Here is a 16,054-nt window from a genome sequence, read left to right on the forward strand (position 1 = left end):
TCAAAAGATTAACGCCAAATAATGGATAGACAGGGTCCACAGAGTTTGACAAACATTAACGTTAGTGTTACGCTTAAAGGACAAGTGGAGTATCTATATAAACAAGATTGATCTGCTTTTGAGGACGTACAATTTATGCAAGCGCGTGCTCAACAAAGTTCAAAATCAAATGAACATGGAGTGATATGTGGGCCATAAAAACTCTATTCCATCATTACATGGTAGATATGCATCTTCATCTTCAAATCATTGCATAATTTGCAAATTCAACACCCACACTACAGATGAATGGTGGATATTAACACGTAAAAACTCATTTATGTTTAAGTTGTTCCTTTTCATCACATTGTGTAGCACATGGAACATTACCTTCCAACGTCAAACGCAACCACTAAATTTATGTAACGGGGCCTACCGACTAGATAATTGGCACTGCTATTTTTCCCACACAAATGGAAAATATACGACCATAACATTCAAATGCAAGAGATGTTGGAATAGTGATGCAGCATAAAAAAGAGACATGGGATGGCACTATATATCTCATGTTTCCTCGAATATTCCACCACCCTACCCTCTCCCTTGCCTCAATTTCCGATGGCAAAATCAGGGGTGACCAAAAGTTTGTTGCATAGCGTCACATGAAAAACTAATTGTCCCCGTGAAGAATGCACAGCTAAGCCCAATTAATACTTAACAACACTCTGATGTCATGCCCCATTTGCAGCCAAAAGAAAGAGAGAATAAAAATAAAACGAAATGTCATCATGAACTTGCCAAGATTCTGTTTACATGAAGAACATTGTAGAGTGCGGACACTACGTCTTTGTCCGAAAACACAGAAAAGCATATGCATTCAGTGTCCCTAAGTGAGAACAAACATTGCTATACAATGGTTTACGGAGCAAATTTCCATCTTTTATATTATGAGAAGAGTGCGTCTTCATATTAGCATGGTATCTTCTGCTCGCAAATAATCCTAGATAGTTTCTGGATTGTTTAAATGATTGGCTTGAAACTGTCTTAAGAGCAGCAGGGACTGATGGTAAAGATTGAGATCGATCCCATCAACGTTTCTACCAACACGAGCTTGCAAAACTACCTAACAAAGAAAAAAGTAGCATGCTCAAATCGTCTTAAAGACCGTTGTCCATGTTGTGGGTGAATGTGTATTACAAAGCACATTATGCATGTAAGTGTGTTTGCAAAGAAACGGAGAGGTGAGCCTTTTTCTTTACCAAATCTTGACTAAGCATACCTCATTATCAGGTTGGATAAGGAGTTCACCAATGAATTGGTAGACAGAGCCAACTTGAAAGCTAAGGTCCCTCAGATGTTCGGTACTAACTTTTAGAATGTCATCGCCATCAATAATCGTTGCTAAGCACGCCTCTATAGAATATTCACGTAACCTATGGAAGGCTACACGTAAGTTATTGACTGACACTCCACTGTCATCACTCATCACTGTCAAGTGGCAACAACAACCCCCAAAAGATATATAATGGAGCAATTTATTCTGTCAGAATGAAATCATAAACCATGTTGTACCAGTAGTGCAGTCATGGACAATTAGATAAGGAATTTAAATATCTCTACATATATGAACTGTTTTCGATTATTAGGAAGTATATTACATGGTTTAGTATTCTGTTACTAAATTCAGTTTTGAACCCACTTGCTCTCAAAGTGATGAAATTCAAGTCAGTCTTATGCTGATTGTCACGTCAGCAAAAAATCATGTCATGCGACCCTTATTGCAAATCTAAGAAGTGAAAATAATTGAATCAACTTAAAATCTATAGGTGCTTTTATTGCAACAGGAACTAGCGGGACCAAAACTGAACTTTGGTGAAACTAGAAAAACCAGAAATGCAATTAAACCTATTTTGTATGTTAGTAGTACACTCCAATTATGCAGCCACTGAAGATAAAAGAGATTTATAAATGCCACTCACAGACTGATCCATGAATGCAGAGATGATGCATTCTCACAAAATAGTTCTTAGTAACATACAATATTACTTTGAATTACAACAATGGTAGAATTTAAAGAAGTGAATCACAACCAGAAAGTGAGTTTAGGATTCATAACTTAACACTAATATACATGCGATAGTTAACAGATTAAAGCCATCACCAAGAACCAATAAATATTCAAAATGTATTTTATTGTAGATTGTAGGAATGCTGAGAATGAAAACAGACGAAAATGAAATCCAGACGAACTACATTCAATTAAAAGTAACTTGCAGGGCAATTTTGTTATCTTCTAATGGATACTGAACATATGTTTCTTATATAGAAACGTGCCACTCCAATCCAAGTCTACAGGGCATGATTTGGGGAAATGAGTCAAACTATGTCATATGTTTACAGCAGCTTTGAAATTGTTAATATTTGAAATGTATAGATCTAAGACATGAAGTATGGCAATTATAACGGAGCTGGTTAAAATCTTCGGGCAGTTTAGCATTCTCACGCAACTTCCATCTATATGATGGACAGTAAATTTACCATACCCAAACTGCCATCATTCCATAAATCTCAATATTGCTGTTCCCACTCTAAACCATGGCACCAATTGCTGCTATGCTCACCCTGCTAGCATGCCATTACATTTCTTACAAAAACAGTTTCACTAGTAATAGTATCCACATGACATTCACTACTAGAAGTCGTCTCAATGTGCATAACCAGATCTATGGTTTTAAAAAACTAACATAATGCTGGTTGAATCTCTGAGGTGTTTCCACTCTCCATGATTGGCAACAAAATACCAAGTCACGAAATTTAACATTAACTTATATTATTTGACACTGTCAACTTGTCACCACTACAACAGTGAATCATCTTATTAAAAAAAAGTCACACACACATTGTAATTTGAAAGGTGGAACTCACTTTCCAGTTATTCTGAGTGAAGCTCCTTGCTTAAAAAATGCAGATGACGGGTGCAGGTCTTGTAAGGAAACCAATGTACCAGATTTTATTTCCAAAGACGCCATCAGGATACCTGATGACCAGTAAAACTTCCACTCTTGACTGCAGTTAGGAAAACATAACATATGCAGTGATGACATTTTCCAGGCACAAATTCGTGTTAATGTAAGTTCCATATTACAAAAGCTTTTGTAGCACATCATCTATCTACCTTGAGACAAGCTTCTAACTCAAACAGTTCCATTATTCCATATGACATCATTGCAACATAATAATCAGAAAATATTTTAACGAATTGTTTCTTTAACAAATCATTATTTCAATAAATTTCTATTCAGTCCAAGTTCAGCTGTTCATATTACAGTTATTCACAAGCAATTTCTACATGAGCAGTGGACAGAAAGCGTTAATTACTAAAAAGATTTTATTAGGGATTCTCTTTTATCAAAACCGTAGGACAAAAAAAGAAAACATAGATGGCTCCAGTCGTTTTATAACATTTCATATTTAAGAAATAATTTAATTTAAATTAACCCAAAAATTCGAGTAAGATTTATTGATACATTGTAAACCAAAATCATTCCTGCAACAGTTAATCATGAAAAAAACACATTCTTACTGCATTGAATAACATTTCACACGGTTATGTCCAAGTATACTAGGTTTTAATATGTATTTCTACCCAAATATATCATGGTTTTTATATTTTGGTCCCTGTAAAAAATGTATTCAATTTTGGCCCCCAAAATTGTCACAATTTTTGGCCTGAGACAGTCACCCTTCCACCTAACACATTTTCCCTATATCTGTCATGCTTCTCGCTCCTATGCAAGACTCTATTTCTCAAGTCTTGAATATTTCCACTTTTCTAATCAAAGAAATCTTCCTTGTACTCTCCATAGTATAATGACCACTTGACCAGCATCAAGAATAAACATAAAACCCCCAACCAGTCAAATCCATCATCTTCTCCTCCCACCATATGACAGCTTACAGAACCAAAAGTGACATCTCTGGCTTGGTAGAACAATCAGTTTTTCCAGTCTCATACAGTGCACTCCAAACGGAAAATTTACACCGATAGAAAAACTGAACTAAATAGATTTTCAACAAGCGCCGTCAATGAAAGTTCAGGCCACTACCAATATCAACTATAACCAAATTTAGCGGCTAAAATCCCAAACTGCTACCAAATTAATTTAGGGAAAATCATTCAACTCCGTTCCACTAGACCGAATCTCTTCAAACAAACATGCTTAAAAGATTGTATAACATAACAAATTTTCTTAAGTAACATTGGAGTTCAAGGTTAAGCTTCGTTCCTATTCTCTTTAACTTCCTAAACAAAATCAGTCATACCACTGCGTAGTGAAAATTTGTATGTGACAAACAAACATTAACAATAAATAACACTCACAACGATTCGTTAATGGCTAACAGTCTTCAATCGTTTAGCCCAAATAACTTGCGCTTTGAAGAAACCGAACTTCTGAGGAAACAAGAAGAACAACGAGGTTTTTGAGAAAGAGAGACGTACAATGGGTTGGGCCATTTCCCCATGACCCAGAAGCGAGAGGGAAATTCATATTCGCACTCCCTGTTTATTATTTGAACCCTTACCTTTCGCTTTTTATTGTAATTCTTTTGGTGAAAAATTTTACTCACATAAACAAGTTTCTATTACTACTACCACAGTTTTAAAAAGTTTTAGCTGTTTTTAAAAGTTAAAAAATAATTAAAGTTTTCTTTCTAATATATTTATCAAATCCACTATTGTCTTTATCTTCTAAAATAATGTATTTGTGGAAAAATAAATTATTTTAAAATATTTGATATTTTATTATTGTTGTGAAAACAAAACAGAAACAGTGTGTTAAAAATACAAATATATTTAACATTATACAATCTAAAATATATTTATTTTTCAGAATCTATAACCTAAATTATAATTATTTTTATTTTAAATTGTCTATTTCAAAATAAAATAAATATATCTCAAGTTTTATATTTTAAAATCTAAAATAGAAAAAAAATACATTTAAAAAATGCAAAATCCTTATGTAATTACAATTAAAAATTATGAAAGTATAAAAAAAAGATATTCATAAGATATGGTAAAAAATTTCTACACGATAAAAATATAAAAATATAAATCACATCTTTACAGCCTCTACCAATTCACAATAATTCTTTTTCATCGTCAACTAATACAAAACCCAACTTCCGAGATATCTTCCAATACGTGCATATTTAATACGGAGTATCAAAAATTTGTTATTTCATTTCAAGACCTACAGAATGATCTGCACTGCTTTTCTTTATCAAATACTGGGTGCCTGAACGCCAAAAACCACGCAGGATCCATTTTCTACAACTTGGTAGCAAAATAAAAACTATTGTTCCTTTGATAAGTGAAATAAATGGGATTTATTTCAGAGAGTAACCACGATATCCCGAGATTTAAAATTAATAAATCTGATTTTATTTTCCTCGGTTTTCCATCTCATAATCATTCTGAAAACCTGTCAAGGAATATTGACATGGCGGCTGATTAAACTGCTGGTTGTTGCTGAGTAATGCAGTGTATGTTTCCACCGCCCAAAACAATCTCCCTGGCACCTTCAACTCCTACAACCTAATAACGGGCAAAAATTTGAAAATGTGATTCAGTAATAAGAACCATGCAAAATACTTAGGCAAATTTTACCGCTTATAATTTATAAATACAAGATACAATATAAAAGATTAACACAATGTTACTGCTGCTCTGGCTCTGCAGCTCCGCCAAACGACGGCTATATACACCGTCAAATTTATTCAATAATTCATGATGATAGTCAATGCAAAAATCCAAATTATTGTATAGTGTCATAATTATAAAAACAAAAAGCCTATAATAAAAAATACCTTAAATTATATGTATTACTAAGAATAATATTTATTAATAAATTTTACATACTTTTGGTTAATAAGTTAGACCGACTAGAACGTCAACCCGGCTTCCCTGATTGACTAGTAATAGAATAAAAGTCATATTAACACTTAATCGATAATAATAATAATGAATCAATTAACTAATGTTGATTAAAGTATTGGGATATGATTAGACCTAAAAAAAAGTAAAAGTCTATAATAATTATTATAATTAAAAGTCTAAGGTATAATTGTTCACACACATGCATCATAACATTTAATACTCCTTTACATTGTATTTAATATTCCTTTACTCAGATCTTATCTGATTTGAGTTTGAAATACCTTCTGCCAATACCATCCGAGCAGTTTTGGATAGATTGACAAAAGGTAGGAAGGACCAAGGACAAGTTATTTGGGACTTATGTTGTGTTCGGATGGTAAGATTTGTGAGAAATGATTTGGGAAAGATGATTTGAATGGATTTGAGAGTAATTTTTGTTGTTTTTTTAGTGGATTTATAGGTAATTGAGAGTGGATTTGAAAGTAAAGATTGTGAGAAGTAGTGTGAGATTTAATTGATGTAAGAGATTTAAAAGATTTGTTTAATTGGTAAAAATTGAAGATTACCAAAATGTCCCTAATTATTAAAGTAATATAAAATAACATTTGTTAATGTTATATTTAGTTGTAAAAATATTTATAAAGAATAAAAATTAAAAATGATTATTTAGTTGTAATCTAATTTACATAGTATGAATTTATTTATTATGGAGTGAGATTGATTAATTGAGTTAAGAATAAAAAATGCGAAGTATTGTTAATATATATAATGATATCTCCACTAAATTTTTTTCAAATCATTTTAAAGTTTTTTTTTTTGCAATTTTTAATGTGATATTATTTTTATAATGTCTTATTTAGATTTATTCCATTAAAAAAGATTTATTTATATTAAAAATAATATTTTTGAAGTTATCACAAGATCTAATTATACCAAGATCTGAGTAGATCTTCCCTGCTTTCGTTTTCGAGAACCCTCCTTTTGTATAAAACAACTATGTTTCTTTTGCATTTCATATGCATTCATTATCTTCCTAGTAACTAGTTTTTTTTTTTTATTTCTTTATTTCTTCACTATCGCTGAGAACACAAACCCCAACCCTCTTACCTCCAACTCACTAATAACCCTCTTACCTCCAACTCACTAATAATTACTTTTCCAATTTCCAACACACACAACATCAGCCATGGGTTACGAAGACGGTGAGGTGTTAATGGATTACGATGACATTCAATCCGACCGCAAGCCTTCTTCGAAGCTGCGCCACCAGCTCGACGATTACGAGGATGATGTCAACGACGAGTGGCAGGGCTGGGATCGGTCGCAGACGCCCGTTTACGACAACGATTCAGCGTGCTCGAAGTTGCAGAAGAGGCTAATCAAGAAGAGCGATGCTGAAAATTTGATAAAACGTAATGACTTTTACCTACAAATCCCTCCTAATCTCTCCTCCATCGCGGGTGACCGAAAATCTATCCATCCCAGTCGCGAATCCTCGCTTTTCCTCTCAAGTGAACATGAAAGACTTTGTATTTTTTCGCTCGCAAAACCGCATGAACAGTTAAATCTGTTCTAGCAAACACAGGCTTAGGAGTACCCTACTGCCCTGTAGGCCTAAACAAAAATAAAAATATTTGAAGTCAAATTTTAAATGATTTAGCTGATTATTTTATTTTGGTCACTTGAATTTTAGAAAACACTAAATAAATTTATTAATAACTATTTGCAGGTAACAGGTATCACAGATTTAATACCATGATATCTTTACCCACTCCATTATCAAGCAAATATTCATACTCATTATGTACGAATATCCATTGAGGATATCCTATATTCATACCCATTACATACGAATATCCATAGAGGATATCTATATTTTATCCGTAAATATATGTAGCTATGGATGTTTCTGCCATCAATAGTTTCATACATATCGGAGTTTCATTTTTACGCACTACCAACCACCATTGTTTCTTTAATGGATATTCTTCAAGATGTTTTAGAGAAAATGTACCCTAAATTCCTATAAACCATTCGTAAATATTACTTGATTTGCACAAACAGCGGCTATACGTGCCTCTAAAAGATTCTTTAACCAAAAAAAATATCATGTTAACAAAAGTTTTACTTACTTCATGATGAGGGAATGCATTAGATAAGACTCGGATAGCTTCGTCATCCCACTTTCTATCTCCAAATTGTGGTGCAATGATAGCTTTGTTTGCAATGTAAAAGTTTACGTAGGAAGCAGCAAGCCTAGTACCGGGAAGTCTTGACTTAGCCTCACCGTCCTAGCAAAGTTATAACATATCAAACATTAAATGGAAGTGAATCTATCTGCTTCATAATTCATCACTCACTCACAATTGCAATAAACAGACCACAACAATCAACCATATCATCAGGTACCAATGTTGCATTGAGCTCAGTATGTTAATCTTCACATTATCAGTTGCAGTATAGCGCCAAAGCCACTATTAGAATATCACGGTTAAGCATACAACGGACTATTGCAAACCACTGTCACTAAAAGTTGCACGAAATATTTGTCTAGTTTATGGCACCTCATTTTGCTTATTTTAAAGTACAATTATTAGGCTAAATTAAATTTCACTCCCTTATAAATTTGTGTATTTACAATCGAGTCTTTATTAAATTTTTTGTCAATTGAGTACTTAAAATTTTTATATTTTTCAATTGAATGACATGATTGGTATCTTGCTGTCATCTTACTTCCTTATTTATCTTCATGTGTTAAGAAACATGGAGTTTTGTGGTTGATATAAAACAATATAGCAGTTAATGTAAAATGAAAAATGTTAACTTGCAGGATCATATATCGCTTTGCTCAATTGGCGTTGGATGTGAGTCATATGACCTTTCCTATCTCTCTCCCTCACCATTGGTATTTGCATCTATGGTCTCCAATGATAATCCATCCACAATTCATACATCTTGGGTTGACAAAATTGCAAAAGAACTTTGTCTCCTTTCTTTTAGTTCACTTTGTTATTTGGGGTCCTTCCACCCCATCTAGTTATCATTATTTAGTTACCTATATTGATGATTATCCTAATCTACTTAGATTTGGTAAATGAAGAATCAATCAAAAGTGTTTTTTATATTTCAAACTTTTTTAATGAAATCAATACAATTTGATGTATCATTTTTTCAGAGTGATAGTGCTCACGAATATTTGTCTCACCAATTCTAGCAGTTCATGGTCTCCAATGATATCCTAAATCAAATTTCGTGTTCGTGTACTCCTCACAAAATAGAGTAGCCGAACACAAAAAACATACATCTTTTTGGAAATACTTTGACAATTCTTCTCATTCATCTTCCTCACCATTTTTGGAGAATGTTGTCCTTACAACATGTCGTCTCATTAACCAGATGAGATCATATGTCCTTAATCCCACTTTGTCCGCTTTCCTCATTCCCCTCCATATTGTCTCCCTCCATGTGATTTTGGCATCACATGTTTTGTGCACAACCTCACACCTAGTCAAGATAAACTTTCTCCGTTCAAATGTGTCTTAGTGGGATAACATCATCCCTCAAAAGTGTATAGATGTTTCTCTCGATCTTCAAGGGTATTTTGTATATGTAGATGTCTCTTTCTTTGAGTTTTTTGCACACTACGAACCTGTTCCTTCTAATGATGACATATGTAGTCACTTTCCCACCACTAGCAATCTTCATTACTACCAGTTGACTTTACCATAACTTGGAAGCTTCTCCATCATCTCTTCAAAAGTTTATCAAGATTATTCACGACCTATTGATATTTCAGTACGGGACCCATCTTCAATGGATAATGATATGTATTGCTTAACAAAAGTTCGCGTTGTACTCATAACCTTTCTTCACATTAACAAACCTCCACTATCATTCACTTTCCATCATACATAAAACTTGCTTGTCTTTATTGTCTTTTAGTTCCATTTCTAAGTCTCCAGATGAAACTTTATCTAATCAAGAGTAGCATCAAGCAATGATTCATGAGATGTATGCCATTTAAAGTAGTGGTACCTGGGAGTTCATTCCTCTCCCAGCGGGCAAATAAATTGTTGGGTTTGGAGGTTGTACACACTTAAAACAAGACTTGATGGTAACATTGAACGCTATAAAGCTTGGTTGATTGTCAAAGGATACATGAAAATCTATAGCCCATGAAATTTATTTATTACTACAAGTTTCTCTCTTGTTGCCAAAATGAAATTTATAAAACTTTTCTTTTCCATTTCAACTATTCCCCATTGTACTCTGTTTCATCTTGACCTAACAAATGCATTTCTCAGGGAGAGTTGTTTAATATGGTATGTTGTCTATGCAGGTTCATAGTCTATATGGCCTTAAGTAATTACCAGGTGCATGGTTTGGGCATTTTAAGAGTATCATCCATCAGTTTGAAATCATTCAAAGTGATGCAAGTGAAGTGATGCTGATCTTTCTCTGTTTTATCATCATTCTTCCCAAGGATGTCTCTATCTCATTGTATACATGGACGACATTGTTACCATTGGCAGCAATGACAAGGGTATTGTACAACTGAGTCAAATTTATTGTATTAACTATTTTTTCTTAATTAATAAAGCATTTTGTTGTCTCAGAAACATACAGTTTAAGCTCAACGTCTCTTTTTTTCCAATAGTTTAACAATTACTAATGAAAAAAATAGGGGCAACACCATGATTAAAAGAAAAATCATAGAGACACAGACAAAAGAGGAATGAGCTGCAATATGACATCATAAAATTCCATAGCTGATGACCAACAACAACTATGCATTGTAAAATTTAAAGATATATTTCAGTAATACGGGGTCAGTATGAACTATTCCTTAATTTTTTAATGAAATGAAATAATAACGACAAATAGGTATTTTGTTTCTCATTATCATTATTTTCAACCAAGAACAGAAAAACTGCATGAAAAGGAAAAAATGTTTACCTGGGAAATCCCATCAGACTCGTGCTCTGTCATATAGAGTGGACCGGGAACATGGATTTTAATGATTTCAAACTTTCTACCATTAGCATCTGTTTCACTTGAAAGCAAAGAATAAGCTTCTTTAGATCTTCCATACTGAGGATCAGTTTCGTCTTCAATCCAAGACAGCATAACCACACCAGGCCTCACAAAACAGCACATGTTATCAATGTGACCATTCGTGTCATCATCCCCTGCATAAAAGCAGTATATTAGAATTTTAGGGGATATGTAAAATCTACAAACCACTTTGAACCTATGATATATACTCTAATATGTACTCTAATACTTCAAGGTCATGTGGAGGGGCAGACATGTGCTCTTAAAATTGCAGCCTCAAATGGAGTTCAAGTGCAAAAAGAAAAAAAAAAAGTCATTATTGAAGGTAGCAACAACACAAGGATCCCCAAAGACAGTTATAAGAACACCATAACAAAATAAAATATCTACCGGATTGTTGTTTCTTTCTATAGAAAATTAACTGGCAAGACTAAGGCAAAAATTCCAAATTTCTCATTAGTAGGGTCCAGATGTGTCCTCCCAATATTTTGTATTAGCTCTCACCCAAAAAAGACAGAAAGAAATTTGTCAATTATACCTTAATTTTAGNTTCATTTTGTAATAAAGAAAAATACTTAGGTGATATAATCACAATAAACTAATAGTGAAAGTCTGAGCCTTTTATGTAGCAGGGAAAGCTAGTCAAATGCACAGTTTAATTTCCTGACACAAAGTGCATTCAGCAGAAGAGAACAGCTATATTTCATTTATCATACAAGTATCATTATATGGTTCTACAACCAATTATCTTGTTATCATTGATTCTAAGTAGAACCATATATTGATCCATCGTTCTATTAGTTTACGCAAGTCAAGGTTTTAGCATGTATTGAATCAAATTATTCTTGCTAAGAAACAAATCAGTAATTCTGCATCAAACCTTGTGAAACAACACATGATTACTGGTGCAGGGAATTTTTTAACTACCTTACATTATGGAAAGATTCTTAATCTACAATAGCAATATCAAGTTTGTATACCATATAATCCACGAGGCAACCATATAACCTTCCTGACTCCAAGATATGTCTTAAGTTCATCCTCTATTTGGTCCTTACTCAAGTTAGGATTCCTGTTCTTGTTCAAGAGGCACTCTTCTGTTGTAAGACAGGTTCCTGAAGGAAGACAAACGCCAAGGTAAACCGAAAAAACTAGTACAGTTTTTAACAAATTCATATAGGCATCAAGGTAGAGCAGTAAATCTAAGTATATGCGATCTGATTGACAAATTGAAATGACAGATATGAAATTAACAAAACCACATTCATGAATACAGCAAGAATAAAATGCTGCCTTGCACAGCTGCATGTTATCCTCGTTATTGAATAAATCAGCAGTAAAAGTGCATTTATTTAGAGATGAATATGTGCCAGATAACAGGCCCATATTCTGGAAGAAACACCAAAGAAATACTGAAAAACATAATAGGCGTACACAACAAATATAAGTGATGATCAAGGGAAGGCTTAAAACATAAAGGCCACTGGTTAGGATACATTATCAAAATAAATTTATTAAAACATAGCACAAGAACATTTAGCGTCAAATAAATTGAATCACCTTGTTTAACCATTTCACAAGATCTCCATTGACCACATCATATAGAATATTCTCCATCTAATTATTATTATTGCATGAATAATTGACTAAAAAGTAACAGCAACAGCAGGTTAGCCATTGAGGAAATTAATAAAAACAAGTACCTCTACTTCACCAAACAAGGCTACGTTATGGTTACAGATTTACTAGGTCGGACATCTACATGGAAAAATGTACCTTCAACATGGCAAATAATCACTATATAACTCTTACCTTCTCCATCCACATGGATACTTCCACCTTCAAGCACCATCGATTGCCGAAATCTAGGAATCTTCTCAATTTCCAAAATCTAGCAAACAAGAAAACAAAATCCGTAAAGCAGTTCACATGGCCAAAAAAATAATAAATATATAAATAAGAAAAATGTGGAACATTCCAAACCTTCTTAGCCACAAGCAAATCAAGACTCCAATCAGTATAGCATCCACCTTCTGAACCTAAATAGTTCATAAAACACCATTAGTAAAGGAACCAACAATCAACACACAATAATAAGATCATATTATATCCCCTAACCATTCTTCAAATAAGCCATCCTAACAAACGCTCTTAGAATAAAAAGATCTGAATATCAATTGTCCTAGTGCTTACCCCCCCAACTATTAAATTGCCAGTCAATCCCTGCAATTCTGTCAACTGCACCACCAGACTCTGTTGTCGTGCTTCTTCTCACAACAAACTAACAAACAAAACAAATCACACGGCATGCTTATACATCCAAGCACACAAGGTTGATTTACACAGTAAGAGAAACTCACAGTGGGTCCAGTATCACGAAACCAAGAATCATTCATATTCGTCTCAACCACCCTGATATGTTCAGGTAACTGACTTCGTGCGTTCACCCACTATTAAACAATTCAGGCAGCATCAAAGAAAACCGCAACAAAAATGTCCATTAATAAAAATAACGTCTAACACCAATAACTTACCTGGACAGAACTAACACAAACAGTAACAGGCTCAAATTTTGAGATGGCAGTTGCCACCCTCGCAAACACATGTTGGGCGGGTCCAGCGTTCTCTCGCCAGTTATCAGGGCGTTCCTGTTACACTCATCGGGCTTGTAATAAAAAAATGATAACAATAATAGTAATAACAGTGATAAAATAATAATAGTAATAACAGTAATAATAATAAAATAATAATAGAGTTTAGATGCAGTACTCACTGGCCAACCCATCCAACACTGAGTGTGGGTTTCCCACTCTGCAGGCATGTGGAATCCAAGAGCAGATGGTGTTCCGTGGAGCTGCATCACGAAATTCTAGCTTCGGTTTGCTCTGTGATAATTCAGAGCAACAAAAAACTTAGACGGTGAAGCAGAAATGTTCAAGCCTGAGTTTTTATCACCCAGAATATTAAAAATCGGGGTTTCAATACCCCAATTAATTTATCTGAATAGAAAAATAAACCAGTCAAAAATTAGGGTTTCAATTTCTTGTCTTGTCCTAAAACCTGTTTATTCACATCGGCGAAGGCTCTCCCGCGGGAAGGTCTTTCAGACATAGTTTCAGCTGCTTTATCTTACCTGCAGTTAGTTATTTCCGTCTTGCGCCTTTCTTTAGGTGGGGTACTTTCTTTAGGTGGGGTCCTGCGCGGGGCTACCGCCTGGGTTTTACTTTTCTTGAAGGGAGTCGACGTGTCAGACCCATTAGACTTCTAAATCTGTTTCTTCTTTTTAGTCCTTTCTTCCCAATCTATCTCTCTCATTTTTTTAAGGATAATAATCCTAGTCAGGTTTTTATGAACCATCTATACTATTATATTAATTAACCCATTACTACTAATCTCCTTCTTATAACAATTATCATATATCAGTCTCCATATCTATCAATATTATCTGATATTACTAGCAATACTTATGACTTAATTACACAGATGCACAGAACAATTTAAGAAATCAATTAACCATCTTAAACTTGACTATAGACTCAAGATTATAAAGAGTCCCTGACTACTAGGTGTACGTACAGTTTTTTATTTAATATTGGTTAAATTTAATCCCAATTAATATGTTCACCACAGACACAAACAATTGGTGGGCGTGGCCCAGGTGATGGGGAAGGCAGTTTCTTTTTTTCTTGCAAACAGCACAATTGGTCTAAATTAAAACAGCTAACACGTTCCTTTCAGAGGATTCTATACTCTTCCGAAACAGCAGCCCCATTTACAATTTCTACAACGATCATGTTGCTCGAATCTCGTATGTTATTCCCCAGCATCACAACAGAAGTTTACGTATCACTAATTCAACGCGTTTCACACAATTCAACTTAGAATAATATCTACTCCAACAAATTCAACATTCACGGTTGCAGTAATTATTTCCCTCGTCATAATCTTTTTGGTTCAATTCTTCCACTAATTGTAATTTAATTTAAGGATCACAAACTATTAACAAGAAAGAGTGAGAAAGTAACTAAACTCAGAGAATCAGAGAAGAGAGAATCAAACAAGTAAAACAATCCAATTAAAAACAATTACAATGAAAATAGAACAGGTCGTGTTATTGCCAGCATAACCTCATCAAAACTAACGAGGCATTAATGACTTCTTCCGTACCTTGAATATTCAGGAACTGAAATGTAACACGTTCCTCTTCACAGGCTTCGAACAGAGCTGTAGCAACTCGAAGATGAAAAAATAGAGAGAGGGGGAAGTTTGAGATGTGGAGAAAATAATGGTTTTGGGGGGAGAAAATAAGCAAAGAAACGACGACGGAGAATTTTGACGCGGTACTCTTTCTTCCTTCAGACAGACAACGGGCGACAAACATATTGTTTCCATTCAATGTGATCTAAGGGCTTCAAAATTCGTCCACCCTTCTCAGCCTTACGATTTCATCACACATTTACAGGTAACGGGATATATGGGTCTAAAGCCCAGTGACAGAGGAGTGGATATTAAGGGCTCAAAGCCTAACCCTGCCCGTAGGAGAAAATAACAAATAAAAAATGGTTATCTTTTTCATAGTTTCATAATTTCAACTTTTACTTCATAAATTTTTGTATAATGAAATAAAAAATAAAAAGATATATTTCAATTTATATAACTCGAAATACAAAAAAAAAAATTAAACATTTTGAAATACAAAAAATTACATTTTTATTTTATATTTCATAATATACAAAAATAAAATAATATTATACATTATAGACTATAAAATTTATATTTTAAATTATACCATTAAATATAATAATTTATGAAAAAATATATAAATAAATTTAAATTTAAAACATATATGTTTTTAATAAAATATTGAGAATTTTATAAGTTAAAAAATAAATTTTTTATAAGTTATATAAAAATGTAAACTATAAATGTTTTGGATAAAATAAAATTATGGTCTGAAATGCCATAAAAGAACATATACCTTATTGAAAACATTAAAAGTCAAGTTTATTAAAAATGAGAATGAATATTGTTATTGGCTAACAGTCTTCAATCGTTTAGCCCAAATAACTTGCGCTTTGA

General features: G+C 33.5%; 2 protein-coding genes across 8 annotated transcripts; both read right to left on the reverse strand.

The window, feature by feature from the left end:
- Positions 1 to 453: 453 nt before the first annotated feature.
- On the reverse strand, positions 454 to 4,499 carry LOC106756791 (CST complex subunit TEN1). 5 transcript variants are annotated; one of them, XM_022779371.1, is made up of 5 exons: positions 4,481 to 4,499; positions 4,361 to 4,432; positions 2,905 to 3,045; positions 1,259 to 1,412; positions 454 to 1,102 (listed from the first exon to the last, which is right to left on the reverse strand). In XM_022779371.1, exons 3-5 carry the CDS (start codon positions 3,006 to 3,008, stop codon positions 980 to 982), a joined length of 381 nt encoding a protein of 126 aa, XP_022635092.1. In that variant the 5' UTR covers positions 3,009 to 3,045; positions 4,361 to 4,432; positions 4,481 to 4,499; the 3' UTR covers positions 454 to 979. The 5 variants fall into 5 exon arrangements, with proteins under 5 accessions (XP_022635092.1, XP_014494860.1, XP_014494861.1 ...); XM_014639374.2 differs by having other exon boundaries at positions 4,361 to 4,492; XM_014639375.2 differs by lacking the exon at positions 4,481 to 4,499 and having other exon boundaries at positions 2,905 to 3,016; positions 4,361 to 4,439.
- A 585-nt stretch (positions 4,500 to 5,084) lies between these two features.
- LOC106757934 (agmatine deiminase) lies at positions 5,085 to 15,365 on the reverse strand. 3 transcript variants are annotated; one of them, XM_014640790.2, is made up of 11 exons: positions 15,143 to 15,365; positions 13,749 to 13,860; positions 13,510 to 13,623; positions 13,336 to 13,425; positions 13,169 to 13,256; positions 12,959 to 13,014; positions 12,788 to 12,866; positions 11,956 to 12,090; positions 10,877 to 11,109; positions 8,053 to 8,211; positions 5,085 to 5,578 (listed from the first exon to the last, which is right to left on the reverse strand). In XM_014640790.2, the coding sequence occupies exons 2-11, from the start codon at positions 13,833 to 13,835 to the stop codon at positions 5,495 to 5,497; spliced, it is 1,125 nt and encodes a 374-aa protein (XP_014496276.1). In that variant the 5' UTR covers positions 13,836 to 13,860; positions 15,143 to 15,365; the 3' UTR covers positions 5,085 to 5,494. The 3 variants fall into 3 exon arrangements, with proteins under 3 accessions (XP_014496276.1, XP_022635094.1, XP_014496277.1); XM_022779373.1 differs by lacking the exon at positions 15,143 to 15,365 and adding an exon at positions 14,109 to 14,345; XM_014640791.2 differs by lacking the exon at positions 15,143 to 15,365 and adding an exon at positions 14,036 to 14,345.
- Between the last annotated feature and the right edge of the window lie 689 nt (positions 15,366 to 16,054).

Source organism: Vigna radiata, chromosome 3, assembly GCF_000741045.1.
Source record: "Vigna radiata var. radiata cultivar VC1973A chromosome 3, Vradiata_ver6, whole genome shotgun sequence".
Classification (NCBI taxonomy): domain Eukaryota; kingdom Viridiplantae; phylum Streptophyta; class Magnoliopsida; order Fabales; family Fabaceae; genus Vigna; species Vigna radiata.